Source organism: Cavia porcellus, unplaced genomic scaffold (genome assembly GCF_034190915.1).
Source record: "Cavia porcellus strain 051 isolate PalLab524CR breed Dunkin Hartley unplaced genomic scaffold, mCavPor4.1 scaffold_15, whole genome shotgun sequence".
NCBI lineage: Eukaryota > Metazoa > Chordata > Mammalia > Rodentia > Caviidae > Cavia > Cavia porcellus.
This window is the reverse complement of record NW_026947498.1, coordinates 66,148,397-66,170,413: the sequence shown is the minus strand read 5'-3', so window position 1 is coordinate 66,170,413 and position 22,017 is coordinate 66,148,397. Positions and strand designations below refer to the sequence as shown.

General features: G+C 38.3%; 1 protein-coding gene across 9 annotated transcripts in view; it reads left to right on the top strand.

The window, feature by feature from the left end:
* The window catches only part of Gpr156 (G protein-coupled receptor 156), a 108,144-nt gene that overhangs the window by 39,482 nt on the left and 46,645 nt on the right, over positions 1-22,017 (top strand). For all 9 annotated transcript variants that reach the window (XM_063225032.1, XM_063225030.1, XM_063225033.1 and 6 more), the window contains exons 2-3: positions 8,022-8,231; positions 8,402-8,526. In XM_063225032.1, the coding sequence (XP_063081102.1) occupies positions 8,139-8,231; positions 8,402-8,526 (218 nt within the window). In that variant the 5' untranslated portion in view covers positions 8,022-8,138. The remainder of the gene's footprint in view (positions 1-8,021; positions 8,232-8,401; positions 8,527-22,017) is intronic.

Below are 22,017 nucleotides of genomic sequence, written 5' to 3'. Positions count from 1 at the left end.
CCTCCCCAAGTATCTTTGTCACCTTTATCTCACACCCTGATTATCCAGCCAGACTATTGGCTACAGCCTCCAGGTTCCTGACTATCCAGCCAGACCACTGACTATACCTCTTGGATCAGTATACAGTTGCACATCTTGACATTTTTCCCTTTAAAGAAAAATGTACCACAGGTGCACTGCTTGAAGTTGCTTGTACTGTGAAGATTTCCTTTCACCATTGTCCTTCAGGGATGGCCTGGAAAGGGGTTATAATGCTGTGTGTGTCCACTTGCAGGTGGCGCCTGGGTAATGTGCAGAACTATCCACAAACCAGGCACTTGCCTTTTCTTCTAACAGCTGACCATATGGTACACCCTATGAGGCCACAGGTGCATGGAGGGGGGAAGAAAGTAATACAGCGGTAATAAAGGGCATCTGGACAACTTTTTCATGTAATTTACTTGTGTCTTCTGGATCTGCTCTGGCTTGATCATGTATATGCCATTCCCATTTAACGATGGAACTGTTGCTGTGCACGTCCAGCTAGATGACTCAGTGGATCAGATAATACCCAGCTCATGGGAGAAAGACAATCAAGATTCCTGTGAGCTAAGTTGTGATAGAGAGCTGGAGAGTTAATACCCATGCACAACTCAGGTTGCATGGGCTGGTGTTCCATGATCAGGCATTCAGTTTCCACTAAGGGCCAGAAGCAGGCCAAGAACTGTTTTTCAAAGGGAGAGTAGACTACAGATAATGACTTGTTTTAAAATACTCAAGTTTTCTGCTGCATTTCACCTGCAGGGGACTGCTAGAGACTTTAAACAGCATTCCTAACTGCCACAGACACTTCAAGTACCATTGGATGTGATAGGTCAGATGACCCCAGTATCACAGCAGTCTGCATCGCAGCCTGGACCTGTTGCAGAGCCTTCTCTTGTTCTGGGCCTTACTCAAAACTAGCAGCTTTCCAAGTCACTAGGTAAATAGGCCAGAGTAAAATAGCTAAGTGAGGAATGTGTTGCATCCAAAATCCAAACAGGCCCATTAGGTGTTGTGCTTCATTTTTGGTTTTAGGGGGAGCCAGATGCAACACTTATCTTTTACCTTAAAAGGGACATCTCTACATGCCCCATACCACTGGACTCCTAGAAATTTCACTGAGGTATAAGGATATTGAATTCTAGTTGGATTTATTTCCCATCCTCTGTCTTTCAAATGTTTAAGAAATCCAGAGTGGTTGCTACCTCCTGTTCACTTGTTCCAATCAGTATAACATCATCAATGTAATGGATCAGTATGATACCTTGTGGGAGAGAAAGACAATCAAGATTCCTGTGAACTAAGTTGTGATAGAGAGCTGGAGAGTTAATATAACCCTGAAATAGGAGAGTGAGTATATATTGCTGGTCTTGCCAGCTGAAAGCAAGTTGTTGCTGGTGGGCTTTATGCATAGGTATGGAGAAGTCATCTGCCTAGTCATTAGCTGCATATCAAGTGCCAGACGCCAGCCTTTTCATCCTCTAACAACTGATCATATGGTATATCCCATGAGGCCATAGGTGCATGCTGGGAAACAGAAAGCAGTACAGCAGAAGTAGGTGCCATGGGCATCTGGGTAGTTTCTTAGTGTAACATACTTGTTCTCTCTATCAGCTGTGGCTTGATCAAGTGTATACCATTTACATTTAGTCTGCTCAAGGAAGGACACTACATCTAGTACAGCAAGTACAATCAGCATCCCTACATTGATTCAGTTTTCAGTAATCTACCATCATTATTCAGGACCCTTCTATCTTTTCTACATTCCAGATGTGAGAAGTAAATGAAGATGGGATGGAACCACCATCCCTGCATCCTTCCAAATCCTTTATAGTGGCAGTAATCTCTGCAGTGCCTCCAAGAATGCAATATTGTTTTGTCTTACTTTTTTACTAAGTAAAGTCAACTCTAATAGCTTCCATTTGGCTTTTCCAACCATTATATCCCTCATAGTACAGGTTAAAGAACTAATGTGAGGATTCTTCCAGGTCCTAAGTACAGTGGTACCTCAGTTCATGAACTTAACTTGTTCTGTGATTTTGGAAAATATGGTCACATTTGCATTTGGGTGGGAAAGATGACCATGGTCCTGCTTGTCACCTCATGCAGAATTTGCAAACAAAAACAAAATATTGCCAACACTTCTGCTTGTGAACCAAATTGTTTGCATATAGAAGTGTTTCTGAACTGAAGTCCCACTGTTTGTCTATCCCAGTTTCCCCTGGAATGGGGGAAATAAATGCAGGATAGATTCATGGACCTACTGGATCCATGGTGAGTCAGACCTTTGCTAAAACTCTGTTGTCACCTGATCTCCGTAAACCCCTTCTGTTAGAGGGCCACAGTGATGTTTTGGATTCCCTGGAATAAATGTTAGTTCATAACCAATGTTCAGTAGTTCCCAAAATATGTGTGTTCATTTCTCTTCCCCCCATGTATGGTTATTCTGATAAAAACTATAGGTCCCTTTGGGGAAGAGTGGGAGAAAGATAGAGGGTATAAATTTTTGGTACTACACCAGAGTCCTTTATCCAGGGGACCTGGCCTCCCCTTCATTCAAGAAGTCCTGGATCTGTAAACTGGCACAGATCTGGAAACTGGTGGAGGAGCTGTGATTCTGTATTAGTACAAATTGAAGCAGATTTCTGTTCACTTGCCTTTAAGTTTTTTCAGATTGTAGTATATAAATATAAAAATTGTGTAGGTTTGTGATATATTTCACTTTTGGAAACATCATGGCTAATTAGTGCCATAGGTCTACGCATGTCAGACCATTCTAATCATTGTTCTCCTTTTTCTGTCCATTGTGATAAGTGTGTGCACCTTGCTTTTGAGGATTAAGTGCTACCAGCTGAACTCCAGGATCCATTGCCCTTAGGTTTCCCAGCTGAGTAACTGTGGCTCTCACTGTAAGATCTGGCATACAGAGGAGAGCAATGGCAGGGCTCTTCAGGGATCCCAGTGCTCCCCTCATGAATTTGTTTCTCAAAGTATAACGAAGGGTACATTTTCTGAGTTAGGTTTAACATGACAAATCCACTCCAGCATTCCTGTTGCCCTAAACCTCTGAATCCCCTCATCAAAACAGTGAAGCATGAAATCTCAGGTATTGTCTTAGTTACTTTTTACTCATCGTTGAGACAAAATACCTGAAGCCCAAAATTGAGAAAGGAAAGGTTTATTCCTTACAGTTTTTGGAGGTTTCAGTCCATACTCAGTTGGCTCCAAGGCAGGCTGGCATGGCTGGGCCATAGTTCATGGTGGCTGCAAACAGCAAGGCTGAAATTGGCAAAAGAGAGCGAGACACACCTTCTTCCTGCCATTACATTACATCCTGGCTTCATCCCTATGTGGACGTGGCACTGACACCATCAATACAAGCACTAGACAATGAACCAATCACAAATGCATAATGCAAATGTTTGAGGCCTGGGGACCACCAACATAAACCATGACAGGTATCTTGTAACTCATTTACAGTGGGCCATTTTTTGATCCATATTTCTGCCACCCAGCCAAATAAACTATTAATACCTTTTTTTTACTCCACAAGCTGCAACATTAAATTTAGAATCTCAGTGGCCCACATCAACAAACTCAACCTTTTCCAGGTATACATTTTTTGCCACCATTATTCCAAACCTGTAGTCCATTCCCATACTTTCTCATCAGACATGCACTTACAAGAGTTAGAAAACTCCAAAAGAAGTTCTTCGAAAACTCCAAAAGAAGTTCTTCGGGAGAATAGCAGACCTCCTCATGGCTCACACTATGTACCTCACCATTATGAGCCTTCTGCAATTTGAGCCTAGTTTTGGGCCTAGAGATAAAAGTGGGTGGTGCGTGTGGGTCCTGAAGATGGTCAGCGTTATCCTGCTTGGTCAACACAGCATTAGTTTCCGCAGGTATACGAGGGGTAGCTTGTGCCACTGTGGGTGGGCAAACCTCTCCCTCTAGCAAAATAATCTCATTGACATCTAGGAGCTCAACATCCTCCATCCAATTAGGATCCTCCCAAACATCTCCATCCCAGTTTATAGGACCTCATTCTTTTCCAATCAGTGTCCTCATCTTTACTTCAGATAGCCTATGAGGTGGAATATTAAACTTAAGCTACATTTCAGCCAATCAAATGATGAGGGCCTATCTTTGGGTTTCTGCAGTCCCTGCCCTGTTGCTAAAGGAGAGGTGTTTCTCTTTTAGGACAAACTTAGAAACTTTCATTTTTTATCTGTGTCTGCAGCTGGAAATTGGAATCTTCGAGTTCCTTATTTTCCTTTATTAATCTGTCCTCACAGTTAGAAGGCTTTAGATTTCCTTAGATGTTTTGAGTTCCTTGTTTTCTTTCTCTAGTTAGTCTTGCGATGCTAACAGCAGCCAGCCAGCATCATTGTATTTCTCACTCTGGCAAAAATATTCAACAAGTTTCTTATATGGAGTTGCTAAATTTCCTCTTACGAGTGGTGAATTAGGATAATCAAACGGATCTACACTGTGCATCACCATAAAGAGTTCACACCAAAGACTGTGAGTTTCCCCACAGGATCAGGAGAGATCTTGCCATCTTTATGTCTCATCAAGTTAGAAAGCTGATTCCAAGAGCCACTAAAGTCTTTGATGGGTTTCATCTGTACAATTCTGTTTCTTTAGAGCCACTGCTATTTAATCAGTGCTCACCAGAGAAACAGACTCAGTGCAAAATATACAAGTAAATAATTTACAAGATTGGCTTCCAGTGGCTGCCTGCAGAGTCAGGGAAGGAAACGTGCAAAGTGCCTGTCTGTGTGCTGAAGCTACAAAGGGTCCAGCTGAAGGCCTGAGCTCACCATCGTGTCCCGTGTGAGTCCATGTCAGGAGGCTGAGGGTCTGTGATGGAAGGTTAGGGGTGTGCATCAGAAGGCTAGAAGGTCTGTGCTGGAATCCAGGAGACAGTGTTCAAGCTACAGGTGAAGACTAGCGCCCTTCAAAGAATCAAGTGAGCCTTCATTCTTTGTTTCCCTTTTATACCATTCAGGAGGCAAGGCTATTGGTTGCTGACCTTCATCCCAGTAAATCCCAGCAAATAATTAATAAATCTCTTCACCCACACCCTAAACTATGCTAATCTAATTTAATCGGGTGTTTGTACTCAAATTGACATCTCAGGTAACTATCACACCTGTGTTCTATGTCAGGTAAAATCCAAGTACTACCATGCATGACTTTAGGTCTGCTATTGTCGATAACCATCAGTTCACTTCATGGGGGAAGATTTCTTCAGGGAGCCCCGACAGACCTTCTTTCCTGATCCATGCATTTCAAGTCTATCTTATGGTCCCATGCCTCACCGCTACCCTTTATGACATTCCCCATCAATTTCCTGGTCAGTCAACATTTTGTGAAACCAACTATTTCTTCTCTCTCTTTTTATCTCTTTCTTTCTTTCTTTTTTTTTTTTTTTTTGACAGGGTTTTACTATGTAATCCAGGCTGCCTTTGAATTTACTGTGTAGCCTGGCTAGCCATGAATTTGTTGTGATCCTCCTGCCTCAGCCTACTGGGTGCTTAACTATCTCTCCTCAATAAGTGAACTCTCATTGTGGACCAGCTCCTCATGTCCAAACCTCTGTGAATGTGTGCCAGCTTTGGGGATGGGTGCCTGCCTCATATGAGAGATTAATTTGGTCTCTAAAATTCCTCCACTAAATATCCATGGACTGAAGGGAGCCTCGTAGTCAAAGTTCCATGCCAATGAGTTTAGTCCTCAAAGAGAACATTTATATGTGCTCAGGAGTTTATCCTAAATCAGAGTTTCCCTGCTAGGCTTTTGTATCTTGATGAACAACCCATCATGTTCACAATCTCTCACACATGATTAGACACATGATTAGACAAAGTCTCTCAGCCCTTCTGAGACTCACAGTGTTGACCAGGGATTCTCAGCCTGAGCACACTGAGATTTGAGGTTGGGTAATACTGTGTTTTCTCTATCATTCCATTAATGGCAGATGGTTAGCATGACCTCTGGTCTCTGCTTACTAGATGAAGTCTTGCTAGCTACAGATGTCTGCAAATTTTGCCAGATGTCCCCCTCATGATGCAAAACTGCCTTATTTGAGACACTATGATGTGCCACATTTCAGGGAAGCAGCTGGAAAGCAAACCTAGAAAGCCCCAGAAGACCAGGGGACTGTGGCACCTTCTTGAGAGAGGCCAGTCTGTAGTCTCTTCCCCGTGTAGAGTGCATGCATTCTGGGAAGACACTGACCTTAGAACACAAACTCCCACATTCAAATTTTGCTTTTTCACACTTGAAGTACACAGTTGTCTACCTCTGTGCACTTCAGTTTCCTTATTTGAAAATGAAGAACACTGTTTTTATCTTATGCAACACAACAGTAGTGAGAACGTGAGCCTTATTCACATCCATACATGTACACATACATACCTCTCAGATAATGTAAAGATGCGTATACATGGACTTAATCAGGTTCAAATGTAAGTGTACTTAATTTGCTAATAAAATTTAAAGGACAATATAGAAAAACTCTCTATCCATCATGTAGTGTAGTTCTCTCTGTGACTGATGATATTTTTCTGTGCTAAAAGGCTTAACAGGAAAAATCTAACTTTAAAAAAACAGAAAGAAAAAGAATATCTTTCAGCAATTAAACACAAACTAAATTAGAATGCAAAGAGCCAGGCTCTTATATTTGATTCTTCATTTTGCATTCAGTAATCTGACCAGACTGCACAAGAATTTAAATGTCTTAATGGGAGATAGTGGATTTTAGTCCTCTTGGGATTTCATTGTAATGAGCCTGGTAAATAATTCAGGAACATATTAGAAGCTGGTGAATGGGTAGCACCTGGTGCTACATTGTTTATGCCTAAACACACAGTCCAAAGATGGCATTCTACACCTGTCACTATTGTTCTGGCTTAAATATGGACCTTGTGTTCAATGGCTATTGAAATAATAGTAATTAGTATTTTTCTCCAGTCCTCCACAATCAAAGAATACTGGTCTAAGCTGTTTCAAAAACACAGAACAGCAATAGCATCCCCTTAAATTTCCTCAGTAAAATTTCAAATCTATTTTCTCTGTCAAGAGGTGATTGCTTTAAATAAAGTATATGCCAACCTTTTCTACTGGTACTAAATTGAATCTTTTTTACTTTGCTCTGAAAGCTTGGGCTTCTTTTTAGATCATGCATCCATATTGAAAGAATCTCAGCCACACAGTCAGTAGAAATGTCTACAGCTTTCCTATCATTGTCTGAGTATCCTGTCTCTCTTCTCTGAGTCCAACCATTTTGTAAAAAGCAAGCCCACCTGACTGGACACAGAATGTCCTTTTACAGACTAACAGGACAAGGGCTAAGAACCAACAGACTGTTCATGGAGACAGCCAGGATCAAACAGAGTGTAAACCAAGAGCTACATGGAAAGATCTTGGAAGGCAGGACATCCTCAAAAGGGGAAACAGAAAGATGTACCTTATAAGCCACAAGTAAAGTTTTTACAGTGCTTGGCCATGAAAAGGGTGTCAATAGAGAACACAGAGATTTTTACTTAGAAATTGTTAGATGTGCTTTATCTTTGTTTTTAAGGTTTTTTTATTATAATTGTTTAAAATATTAAAACATTACATTTATAATATATGTATATAACTATATATAATACATATAACTAAATAAAATAAAAACAAAATATTTTAAGCGTGAGAGAGAGAGAGGGAGAGAGAGAGAGAGAGAGAGAGAGAGAGAGAGATTGCTTGTTAGGATAATAAATCTATCGCTTCAGGGCCCAGTGTAAGACTGCACGGAGCAGTGACTGCCCTCTGCTGGTGAGCCAAAACTGTTATTTGATGTCCCCTAATGGTTGCCAAGATGCCCGCTCTAACATGGTACAATAAGCAGCAGGGGACTAGTTGAAGGATGTCTAATGTTAGAGTACGTCTGATGAAGAAGTCTAATGACCTAACCCTTCGCTTCTGCCTCAATTGGTTGTCTATCTCAGATTCCGAGCCAAGAGCCAGCCCCACAATGGGATCCCTGAAGGAAAGATTTGGGTCTGCATCCCTACTGATGGGTAACCAAGACTGAATAAGTGCCTACCAAGAAAACATGTGGCGACATGGAACCTGAAATAAACTGCTCTGAATTTTGTGACAGTTTCCCTGGCCAGGTGCTGGATCGGAGTCCCTTTCATGATCTCTGCAGGACAATTGTGAGTAGCCATTGGGTATTGGAAGTGCTTGGATGTACGTGTTGGAGGGGAGGGAGCGGGGAGAGGAGAAAGAAAAAGAATTGCCCATGTATGATATGTATTTTTCAGCTCTACTATTGACCTGTGAAAGATCCTTCATTCCTAACAGCTTCTCTTTATTCTGCTCCCAGGACGGCAGTCATTCCATCTCTTCGTTATCTCCCGCCCTCCTGGGCATTGTTTGGACTTTTCTCAGTTGTGGATTGCTTTTGATGCTCTTCTTTCTTGCCTTCACAATTCGCTGCAGGAAGAACAGGTAAGCACACCGTGCCCAGTTTCCCCTCTCTCATAGCCAGAAGTGTTAGTATCATTTCAGGGCCACAAGCGCTTAGCCAGCATCGGCAAGCTGGCCTTCCTCTGCAGCGTGCAGCCAGGTGAACAGGCCCCTCTGAAACACTGCCCTGGTCATTTGGTTCCTTCTAAAGAAGAGAAAGATAGAGCCCAATATTGTGCTGATGTTCTAAGGATGTCTGGTGAAGAAAATGAAAAGTCTCTCCCCATAAAGGAAAATATAGTGCTCTTGAGAAGATGAGGTATTTATATGAAAAACGAGACTATGTAGAAAACATGTCCAAAACAACATAACAGTTTGTGGACAGCACAATGGAAGCAGTCCAGTTAAGGTTTCCACTAAAGCCAGCGAAGCTTTCCTGGCTGTTCTGCGGGACAGTTCTGGTGGGCTGGGGAGTCCACTGGCTTCTCAGGGTAAGTATCTGGGGTTCCTATGGTAGGCAAAGAAGGGGTGACATGCTTATGACATCTTGTCTATGGTGCATTTGGCTTCTTCCCTCGGAGCCCATCACATCTCTTCCATCCTACCCTGTACCTTGATCCTGCCCTGTTTCCCCAGTTGCCTCCTGGGAAGCCATGCTCTGGCCCTCTCTCCCTGACAATTGGCTGACTTCTAGTTAGAGCCCATTCTCAGAATTTATCTACTCCCCCAACCTTCAGCCTTCCACCTCCTGCTGATCAAGTGTGCTGGGCTCCATTGACACTCAGATGAGGGTTGATGAGTTATGTTTGTCTAGGAGGCATTTTGGATGCTACTTGTCATGTTAAACATTAAGAACAAGGACTTGTTAACCGACAGTGACTTGTATGGCTGAGTCAACCTCAAACAGCAGTGGCATGTAACACTTTCCCTGACTGTATTTCCTAGGCTACCCTAGCCACTTTTGGTTCTGTTCCTCAAGAAAACCAAACTTACCTTCATCTCAAGGCCTTTGTACCCCCTGTCCCCTTGTGTCCTGTCTGCCTGGCAATCTTTCCCAGATTTTCCACCACCAATTCTTCCTCACTGCATTTGTATCTAGGATCATTATTACCTCTCCAGAAAAATCTCCTCTGACCGTCCTCCCTAAAGTGGCCTCCCCAGCCTGTGGCTTGTCAGCCCCCTGTCTCATTTCTCTGTCTTACCACATTTCTTGGCTTTATTCTCTTCAAAATGAGTATAATTACTTGATATACTGAATGTATTGAGTTGCTTGTTTTTGTCAGTATCCACAATCAGAATGGAGAGTCTTTGAGAATGGCATCCTAGCTTGTGCTCACCACTGGACCTCCAGACTTTAGAACAGATTCTTGAATAAAATAGGTACAGTGAATACGTATTCAGTGATCCTTGGAGGAATTTAAATCCCTATGGTGGATACTGTCAAGAAAATAACTATGAGAGAGAGAATCATGTTTGTTTGATGTTAGAGAAGTGTGGAACAGACATTTCAACTGCACCACATTTCTATAATGCAAATTAATACTCTTCTGGCAAATTTAAAAGATGTCATTGCTTCACATTTAAGGAAATCCTCAAGAAAGCCAGTAATTTAAAGTATTCGAGGATAAGCTTTCTCCTAGCTAAAAATGAATTCTTAGGCCAGGAATATAGTTCTAAGCAGGGACTGCCTTTCATAGTGGCCCATTTAATGACTTCAAGAATCACATCTTAGGGGTTGGGGATTTAGCTCAGTGGCATAAGCGCCTGTCTTGCAAGTGTGCGATTGTGAGTTTGATCCCTGGTACTATTAAAAATGAAAAAGACAAAAAAAAAATCACATCTTCTCTGACCATGAAGCAGCAGCATATGAAGAAGCAAAGGAGATCTTAGCCTTATGTTTTAAAACTTTAGTTGATTTTTGAAGAAAGCATAGATTCAGAGCATGCTTTTAATTTTGATGACAGTGTTATCCATTAGAGATAAATGCTGACCTACATCTTGTGATTAAAGTTATAGAAATTATCTATGATCCTAGATACAAATGGTGTGGACATTTACTGAATACTAATATTTTAATTGGAATAATTATTATTTTATGAATATTCTTATTACAAAGTTAAATTTATTTTTATTTTTAAAGAGGGTAAAATTAAACAGAACAAAACAGATCATAACAGTGTAAGAGACACAGATTTCAAAGCAAGACAACCGGAGATCTTCACTGTCTATCATATTGTCTCTTGTTTTCTTCCAAATAGTTGTCCATATCTTCACATACAATGAATTCACAAAAAATAGTATAGAACTGATCAGAATGGGATGATGAAGGCATTTTAGGTCTTCAAGACCAGACAATAAGGAAGTCAACAATGGCTGCCATAAAGTCTCTCATTTTCTTCAAAATAGCTGATCATACCTTCATGTATGTTGAAATTAAACAATACAAAACAGACTAAAATCACTCTGAACAAAGAAATCCAGTATTGCTGGATTTCACATCATGATGCTACTGAATCAGCACTGGGTACCTTAGTGTCTCTTTTTCTTCAAAGTAGCTGTTCATTTTATTGTGCATTATATTATCAATTCTCATAAACTTTTTCGAAGTTCTATGCATGCATGAGTCTCTACATGTATACCTATCCTTTCTGTATTAGAGGGAAAGACAAAACAAAGATAAAACAAAGCAAATTCCTAGAAAAACACGAAATGAAAAAGACATAAACAACAATAGCAAAGAGCCCAGAACACTAACAATATCAAAACAAGGTGGTATGAGCATAACTAGGGTTGTTATCTTACATAATGATCTTCAAGAGTTCCTTAGATCACTATACAATAATATACACAGTTGTTCCAATCCTATGAATTCTAAATATTTTGTTCCAAGAACTTATAGAGTTTGTAGCGCAATCATCTAGGCTATCCTAAGTGTGTTTATATAATTTTAGACATTTTTTCTTTTCCCTTTTCCTTTTTCCCCAATTTCTCTGAGATATTATTTTTCCCTTTAAGCAGATTCTTATCCTTTCAATATAATTATTGAGTTTTGTGTATCTTATGTACTTTTACGATTCCTTACACTAGGGAGACTGTATGGTATTTAAATGTGAGTTTGATTTATTTCACTTATGAGTATGGTCTCCAGTTGCATCCATTTACTTATAAATATCTCAATGTGATCCTTCTTTATAGCTGAGTAGTACTCCATTGTTTAAAAATACCACAACTTTTTTATCCATTCCTCAGCTGATGGGCATTTAGGTTGTTTCCAAGATCTAGCTATTACAAATTGTGCTGTTATAAACATGGGTGCACATAAATCACTGTGGTATGATGTTTTCATTTCTTCTGGGAATATGCCGAGAAGTGGGATAGCTGGGTCAAATGGGACTTCCAAACCCAGCTTTTTGAAGACTTCCAAACTGATCTCCACAGTGGTTGCATCAATCTACACTCCCGCCAGCAGTGCAGAAGAGTTCCTTTTCTTCTGCAGCCTCTCCAGCATTTGTTGTTGATAGCATTCTTGATCCTGGCCATTCTTTCTGGAGTGAGATGGAACCTCAGTGTTGTTTTGATTTGCATTTCTCTTAATGACCAATGATGCTGAATATTTTTTTCATGTATTTATTTGCCATTTGTATTTCTTCATCTGAGAACTGTATATTCATCTCAGATGTGCATTTTTGGAATGAATCTTTGAATTTTGGGAATCTGATTTTTTTTTAACTCTTTATATATTCTAGACAGAAGTGCTTTGTCACTAAGATTTTTTCCCAATTTGCTGGTTTTCTTTTGGCTATGCTGGAAACTTCTTTTGACATGCAAAAGTTTTTAATAAGACAAGATCCCAGTTATCGATTTTGTGATGTATTTTGCATGCGGTTTGATTCTTGTTCATGTATTCTTTACCTACCTCTATGTCTTCGAGATTTCTACCTACTTAGTCTTCCCACAAATTTAGTATTTCTGTGTTAATATTTAGATCTTTGATCCATTTAGACTTTAGTTTAGTACATGGTGATAGGCATGGGTCTAGTATTAGTGTTTTGCATATGGATAGCCAATTTTTTTCAGCACCATTTATTGAAGAGACTATCTTCCAGGGGATGTATTTGGCCCCTTGATCAAAGACAAGGTGGCTGAGTGTGTTTGTAGTTGTAGTTGTACCATTTAATCTATTCCATTGATCTTCAGGTCTGTTTTTATTCTACTACCATGCTGATTTTATTACAGTAGCTTTGCTGTATATTTTGATGCCTCCTGCCTTGCCTTTGTTGCTTAGAATTGCCTTTGCTATTCTGGGTCTCTTCTGGCTCCAGATGAATTTTAGGTGATTTCTCTAGATCTGTGAAGTATGCTAGTGGTGTTTGATTGGGATTGCATTAAATCTGTATTACAATTTTGGGAGAATGGCCATTTTCACTAGGTTTGTTCTTCCTATCTGTGCACAAGGGATGTCTTTCTATTTTCTGAGGTCCTCTTCAATTTCTTTTTTCAGGGTATGATAATTTTCCCTGAATAGATCTTTTGCTTCTTTTGTTAGATTAATTCCTAAGTGTTTCATATGGTTAGATGCTACTATAAAGGGTGTGGCTTCTCTTGTTTCTTTCTCAGTGGTTTTGTTGTTAGTGTATAGGAATGCTATTGATTTTTGAGTGTTGATTTTGTGTCCAGGTATATTACTGAATTTATTTATTATACCAAGGAGTTTTGGGGGTCTTCTATGTGGAGTATCATGTCATCTGCAAATAATGATAATTTAATTTCTTCTTTTCCTATCCTTACTCCTTTTATTTCTCACTCTCTCGTCTAATTGATTTGGCTAGTATTTTCAGCACTATGTTGAATAGGAGTGGTGATAATGGAAATCCTTGTCTTGTTCCTGATTTTAGGAAAAAGGCTTTAAGTTTTTGGTCACTTAATCTGATGCTGGCTGTTGGGTTGTCATAGATGGCTTTTATCATATTGAGGTAAAGACTATCTATTCCAATTTTCTGTAAGGTTTTTTTTATCATGAATAAGTGTTGGATCTTATCAAAAGCTTTTTCTGCATCTATAGAAATGATCATGTGGTTCTTATTTTTTGGTTCTATTGATATGGCGGATTACATTTATTGATTGGCATATGTTGAACCATCCCTGCATGCCTGGGATGAATCACACTTGGTCATGGTATATAATCTTTTTGATGATTTGCTGCATTCTGTTTGCCAAAGTTTTATTGAGAATTTTTGCATGTATGTTCATTAGGGAGATTGGCCTGTAGTTCTCATTTTGATTTGGTCTTTCTCAGGTTTTGGTATTACAGTAATGTTTGATTCTGGGAATGAGTTACAGATAATTGTTTCCCTTTCAATTTCAATGAGGAGTTTGAGGAGTGTCGGCATTAAATCTTCTTTGAATTTCTTGTAGAATTCTGCAGTGAATCCATCTAGACCTGGGCTTTTCTTTGTTGGTAAGGATTTAATTACACTTTCAATTTCGTTAATTGAAATTGGGTTATTCAGCAATTTTACATCTTCTTGACCCAGCTTTGGTAATTCATATGTTTATAGGAATCTGTGCATTTTCTTCCGTGTTATCAAGCCTATGAGAGTAGAGGTTTTCAAAATAGGTATTGATCGTCTGTATTTTCACAGCGTCTGTAGTGATTTTGCTATTTTCATTCCTTCTTGCATGAATTTGAGTTTTTTCTTTCCATTTTTAAATAAGTTTGGCTAGAGGCCTGTCAATTTTATTTATTCTTTCAAAGAACTAACTTTTTGATTCATTTATCCTTTGTATTGTTTTCTTAGTCTCTATTGCATTGATTTCTGCTTTGACCTTTATAATTTCCTCTCTTCTTTTGCCTTTGGGCTTGATTTGCTCTTCTTTTTCTAGATGTTTGAGGTATAGCATCAGGTTGTTTATTTGTGTTCTGTTTTCCAATGTGGGAGTTCACTGCAATACATTTTCCCCTGAGGGCTGTTTTCATTGCATTCTACAGGTTCTGATAAGATGTATTTGTATTTTCGTTTGCCAGCAGTGTTTAATTTCTTCATTTCCTCTGTGACCCATTGATTGCTCAGGAGTGTATAATTCAATTTCCATATGTTTGTGGGGTTTTTGCAGTTTCTTTTGTCTTTAATTTATAGTTTTATGGTCCTATGATGTGATAACATGCATGGGATAATTTCAGTTCTTTTGTATTTATTTAAGCATGTTTTGTGGGCTAGTATATGGTCTATTTTAGAGAACGTTCCACGTGTTTCTGAGAAGAATGTATATTTTGATGTTTTGGGGTGGAACACTCTGTATACATCTAAGTCCATTTTTTATAGGTGTGATTCAGTTCTGTTATTTCTTTGCTGATTTTCTGTCTAGTTGATCTGTCTCTTTGTGTCAATGGCATGTTAAGGTCTCTTGTTATATTTGTGTTATTGCTTATTTGATTTTTCATTTCTGTTAATATTTATTTTGTATACCTAGGTGCTCCCAAATTTGGTGCATATATATTTAAGATTGTTATCTCTTCCTCTGGTAGTTTTCCTCTAACTAATATGTAGTGGCCTTCTTTATCTCTTTATTCTTGGTTTGAAGTTTACATTGTCTGCAAACTGAATAGCTATCCCTGCTTTTTGGGGGGATCCTGTTGCATAAAATATTGTTTTCCATCCTTTGACTTTTAGTCTGTGAGCTTCCTTTTGGGTTTGATGGGTTTCTTGTAGACAGTGTATGGTTGGATGTTGTTTCTTTATCCATTCTGCCAGTCTGTTTCTTTTAATTGGTGAATCGAGGCCATTTACATTAATGGTTTTAACTGATATATATTGGTTTACTTTTGACATGTTATCTTTCTGCTGTTGATTTTTTACCTTCCCACTCTGTTTAATTGTTTGCCTTGTTTAGTGAGTGGTTTTTTTCCTATGTCTATCTATAATGTCTTGCAGTATTCTTTGCAGGGTTGGGTTGGTGGTCATGAAATTCTTCAGCTGTTCTTTGTCATGGAAGTATCTTATTTCTCCGTCCATTTTGAAGGGCAGTTTTGCAGGGTTCATCAGTCTGGGTTGGACGTCATTTTCCTTTAGGATATGAAATAATTCACTCCATGCTCTTCTTGACTTTATTGTTTGTGCTGAGAAGTCTGGTGTGATTCTGATAGGCTTTCCTTTATAGGTAATCAGTCTCTTCACTCTAGCAGCTTTTAATATTCTGTTCTTGTGTTGGATTTCTGGGATGGTCATTATTATATGTCTGGGTGTAGTATTATTTTGATTCTGGCTATTTGGAGTTCTATATGTTTCACTAATCTATGTGTCAGTGTCCATTCTCATCTTTGGGAAATTTTCAGCTATTACTTCTGTAAATAGCCTCTTGATATCATTTGTCACCTTCCTTTTTGTTTATACCTATCAATCTTATGTTGTTTTTCTTTGCATCATCTTGCAGTTTTTGAATTGTTATTTCCTGGTTCCTTGTTATTTTTGAAAGATCTTTCCTTTTCCATTCACTTGCTGCTATCTTGTCTTCAAGGTCTGAAAGTCTATCTTCACTTTCATTGTGGTGGTTTTGCCAACTGTGGATGGAATTTCTGATTTCCTGTATATCTCTTTGAATCTGCTTCATGCATTCTGTTTGTTTCTTATATTCTTCATTCAGAGTTTCCATTTTTTTGTATTGTTCCTCTAATTTTTTGACTGTGTCTTCTTTAGATGTGTTTAGCATTTCTTTTATTACATTTATCATTTCTTCTTTTACCTGGAAGACTCTTTCTGACTTGAGTTCTTTTATAGCTTCCTGGAGTTGTTTCTTTACTTCAGTTGATATCATTTCAGGCATTTCATGTGTATGGCTTACATTTTCTTCTGTGTTCATGTCTCCTAGGCTTGCTTGGTTTGGGCTAGAATTTTGAGATTGCATTTTGGTCTTTCGTTTTGTCATTTTCCTGTATATCCTGGTTTCAAGCAATGTTTCAAGGCTTCCCCTGTGTGCTGAGAATCACCTGGCCCACTTTTGGCTCCCAGAGCACACAGCAGACAACAACTAGCTGCTTGGAGTTCACTGGGAGTGGGCCAGTTAGGCTTGGACCTCCCTTGCATCCTCCAGAGATTTCAGACATGGGACATGGTCTTATTGCCTGGGAGCGATATTCCATGGGTTCCTTGTGTGCTGGGTTTCATCCTGCACATGCTCTGGACCTGGGACTCAATTTGGGCCCCTGCCAGCTGCTTGGAATTTGCTGGGCATGGCCAGCTCCAAAGTTAAATATTTTGAGTATTATGACCCATAATAAGTATTTTCTAAGCCATTATTTTTACAATTTTGTAAAATGCAGGTTTACCATTTATATATTGTTTTAAAATAAAAACCTGTAAATAGCACTAATGTAAAGTAGACACTGGTATTCTATTAAAGATCTTTTTGCCTATTTTGTTTCTAGTGGGAGAATTACTTGGCATAAAGAATAAAATAATAAGAAAATGATTTAAAATGCAATAGAACAAAGTATCATGTAAAGTCAGACAGAAAATATAAAATAACCCACTTTGAAAATTGCTTTATTGAATAATAAATTTTGCCCAATTATGCAACATCACATTCATATATTTTAATTCTGTGGTCTCTAAAACTTGTATGTGTGTATATACATACACACATGAATATGAGGAACATACCAGAGGAAGACAAATCTTTTAATAAAAATAGTACAATAATGTTTAAGTTAAGTTGCAGATAATGCATTTTTTATAAAAATTTTACAATCTTTAGTAGTCTATCAGAAAATCAATAAAGATATGGGAAATTAGAACAACATTATCAACCAATTTGACCTCCCAACAACAGCAGACCACATATTCTTTTCAAGTACACATGAAACATTTACCAAGATAGGTCATATTCTGGGCCATATAAAAGGTTTAATTAAATTTAAAAGAATTCTTTAGGTCTATCCAGGGCTACAGAATGAGTTCAAGGCTAGCCTGAATCACATAGCAAGAGCCTGTCTCAAAAAAGAATCACATAATATATGTACTGTTAACACAATATATGTACTGTTAACACTATAGAATTAAATTAGAAATCAATAACAGAAAGACCTGTGGAAAATCCTAAAATACTCAGAAACTAAATAGAACATTTTAATTCAAGTCAGAAAAATCAAAAGGAAATCAAGAATGTGTTTTGGACTTACAGGGAAAATTTGTAACATAAAACTCCATACTGGGAAAAAAAGATCAAATCAATGGCCTTTCTTTCTATCAGACAAAAAGATGGAAAAAGAACACATGAATCCTGAAGTAGACAAAAAGAAATGGTGAAGAAATGAATTCAGTGAAAAGTGATAAAATAGCAAACAAAAACAATAGAAAACAATCAGCGAAATCAAAAGCTGACCCTTCGTGAAAATCCACAGCATTGACCAACTTCTAACCAAAGAAGTTAGTTATCCAAATAAGGAGTTGGAGAGATGGCATCACTACAGAGCCTATAAATATTAGAAGGATAATAAGATAGGTAGCCTATAAAATATTCCCTAATGATTCCAACTCCAGGTAGTCACCCTCTTGCAAAATCTCTTTGAATATGGGGTGGACTTACTGACTTGCTTCTTGATGAGATCTCACTTCTGGTGTTAGGTTACAGAAAGATTGTATTTCCATCTTGAAGACCTCTTCCACTGGCTTACTGTGCACCGCACATTGCCAGCTGCCTGGTGGAGAGGACCACGTGACAAGACACGGATGTTTCCAGCCTGTACCCTGCAAGTTCACCAAATTTACCAACTGAAAAGGAAAACTGTGATCATCTCAGCAGAAAGAGAATTTGACAGATTTCAATCAACTCTGATAACAGAAGAGATGTTCCTTAACCTAATAAAAGTATATCTATGGAAAAATCATAGCTAACTCATTTTATAGTAAAAGACTGAGTGTTTTCCTGTTAACCTCAAAAAGAAGACAAAATATCCACCCTCAATTCTGTGTTAGAGGTTTTAGTCAGTGTAAGGAAAACAAAAGGAACCTGGTTTTTAAAAGGAAAATCTAAAATGTCTTTACTCTCAGGTGACCTGATCATTTATGTAGGAAATATTGAATTTTTTGTATACAAGACCAAAAAATCAAAATAAAAACTACTACAACTAACAATACTGGGTATAACAATGTTGTAAGATATAAGAGCAATGTAAAAATCACAATGGTATTTCTACACCCTAACAATAGACAACTGAAAAGTGAAATTTAAAACAGTATCTTGTGTAATAGTGTCAAAGATATGAAATATTTAGGGATAAATATAATATGAAATACCTATAAACTGAAACTGTAAAATATTGATGAGACTATTAAAGAAAACATAGAAAAATAATATATTCACAGAATATTCAATACTGTTAAAAAGTTAGGTCCCCCCCTTATTATAGCCTCAAGCACAATCACATTACCTTCTTTATGTAAGTTGACACACTGATCCCAAAATTCATATGATAATGCAGGACCCAGAATAGCCAAAACAACTTTTGAAAAGAATACAGTTAAAAGACTAGACTACAAAACTACAGTAATGGCTATAGGTTGGTATTGGACAAAGATAGACATACACAATAATAAAAAGGAATAGACTATAGAACTAAACCCCTGTATATGTGATCAACTGATTTTTAACAAAAAGGCAAAGGAAATTCAGTAGAGAAAGTTGAATCTTTTTAACAAATGGTGATGGAATAATTGAATATCCATATGTAAAAATGAACTTTGATCTGTTCCTTGCACCATATTTAGAAATTTATTCAAAATAGGCCATTGACCTAACTGTATAAACTAACACTGTACAGCTTATAAAATAGAAAGGTTTTGTGACCTTAGAATAGGCAAAGGAGCCAGAGATACAGCTTAACAGCAAAAACATCTGCCTGGCAAGCACGTGGTCCTGAGTTCACCTCTCGGTACTAAAAAAGATTAGGCAAGAGATTTTTAGACACCACACCAAATATATAATCCATAAAGGAAAACATTGACAAATCAACTTCATAAGGGTTAAAAATATCTTTTCCAAAAGAATTCTTAAGAGATTGAAAAGAAACCACAAAATGGAATAAATTGTTATATGTCCATACAATATAATCCTACTCTGCAATAAAAAGAGAGAATTATTGATAGTTGGGAGATTGAAGATAAATCTCAGAATAATTATATTAAGTGAAATAAAAAAGGTTACATACTGTGAAAGTCCAGTAACACTAAGTTCTAGAAAATTAATCTATTTTAACTAATCTGCAGTGACCAAGAGTACATCAGTCATTGCCTGCAGGTAGCTTAGTTGGTAAAGAGAAACGAGGAGGAACTGGAAAGGGTCATGGTGTTAAGTTTTGGGGATAATAGATATATTCATTACCTCAGTTATGTATTTCATGGGTAAAACATGTTTGAAAACTTACCAGATTACATACTTTAAATATGTGCAATTTATTGAATATCAGTTATAGACCAATAAAGTTATTAAAATGTTACACAAAAATTCCTATTTTTCTGAGAAAATTATCATAAGAAAAAAAAATATATATATATATCATATAGGTGTCCTTTTCCAAAGGGCCATGTTAGGTGTCCTAAAACTATCAGATAACCTTAGTATAGGAGAATATTTTATTCTGTATGTACTCTTTATGCAGTTTAATAAGGCCAATATAAGCAAATATTTCAGGCACAAAAGGAAACTGTCCTGGTGCCTCCTCTGAAATGAATGAAATAAAGGCAACATTGAAGCTGTCCATTAAGCCAAACTTGTTCAGTAAGGTCTTTTACTTAGACTTTATTTCACTGTCACTTGTAATGATTGTAGGTGATCATTATTACTGAGCTATTGTTACCTCTCAGAGTCAGAGAAGTCCCATAATAATCCTCAATATCTGAGATTTTACTGTCTGGGAAATCAAGAAGTTTCAGTGGTAAAAATTTACAGTAATGACGCAACGTTTAGAGACCAAGTGCCCAAACTGCAACCTGAAACCCAGTTATTTATCGCCAAGTGCCAACACTGCAGTTCAACTTGATCACAGGGGTTTTAGCTTAGAGAAAAAAAACAACTCCTACGTTAACATCTTTTGTCTTAAAAGCTCAGTCATACTCATGCGGTACGTTTGCCACCACTGGTACAGGATATGCATTTTTACTGTGCTTGCAAGCTAGCACATTATCCTATTAATGCTTCATGGATGTTGACAAAAGACACAAGACTCTTGGGTCTGAAAGCTCAGCATTGCTTATATGAAAAGAGTAGTCGGAGTTTTGCATGGGTTTTGTGGTGGATCTCAGACACCCACGGCACATGGGGCTGCCATGTAAAGATAGCAACCTGAGCTCAGAGGAGTCGCAGGTTGTATAGTGAGTTTCAGTAAGCCTGAAGTTTATCTGTGCAAGATGTTACCTGATCCCTTAGTGTTGCTGATGGCAAACATAATCCTGAGAAATGGCCTGGGTAGAGTGGTCAGGGCCTCGTCTTTCGGTACACCCAGCAAGACTGTACCCAGTATAAGCTTATCAGAGCCCACGACCGGTATGCCTGAAACACTAGAGCTCTGCGTAAAGGTACCTGGCGATCCTGCCCACACCCTGGTGGCCAGACATGCTGACATGAGGCTGTCCCTGTGGCCGCTCACTCTGTCACAACGTCTCCCAGTTCCCATGCAGGCTCTCTTGCCTGCGTCTGGCAGGGTTGATTTTCATACAGTTATACACCCTGCTGGGTTTGCCTTCTCTGCCTTTAGAAGATCCAGTGTACTCCATGAGTCATGGATCGCACAAATGTTACTGTTGTATTGTCAGAATTTCTGACTTCCTAGCTTTCACAGAATTGTCTGTTATTATAAGAGTCTTCAAGAGCAGCATGTTTTAAGAAGGCTTAGAGTTGTCTTTTCTGTATCCATTCTACTCCCCAAAGCCTTATATTATCATCTGAGTGAGATTTAGCTATCTTTGTCAACAGTAAATGTTTACTGAGCTGAATACCTGTGTGCTCAAGATACTCTGTAAAATGTGACTTAGGGATTTCTGGGCACTTTAAATGCATCTGCTGGGTACATCCTTTTGGCCAAGAGAAAGAAAGCTTGCACACTCTTGAGCCTTTATAAGAATTTTAGAATCTTCTTTATAGCCACCGGTGATTATTGGTGGTTATTGACAAAGAAGGAAAAAGAAAAGCCAGCCAATTCTAGAATAAATGCCAACCACACAGCTTAATTTGGCTGGTGTCCATCGGTAGACATGGAGCCTGCGAAGTCTTATCCAAAAAGGAAGCTAAATTTCAGAAAAGAAAAAGAATGAATCAGTTATCAACCCCCGAAGATTGGGTGGAGGATAAAGAATAGGTGGTATAGACTGAGGTCAAAAGCCGTTGGTATGTAGGAATGGTGTGGGGAAAAGAGATTCAAAGGAGCCAGAATGGCTATGGGATGGAATGTGGGTGAGTGGACTGAATTAATGATGTAGAGTCAATCCTGATTCTTAGCAAGAATTTCAGCACAGAGCTCGGATGCTGTTTGTCCATCCTACA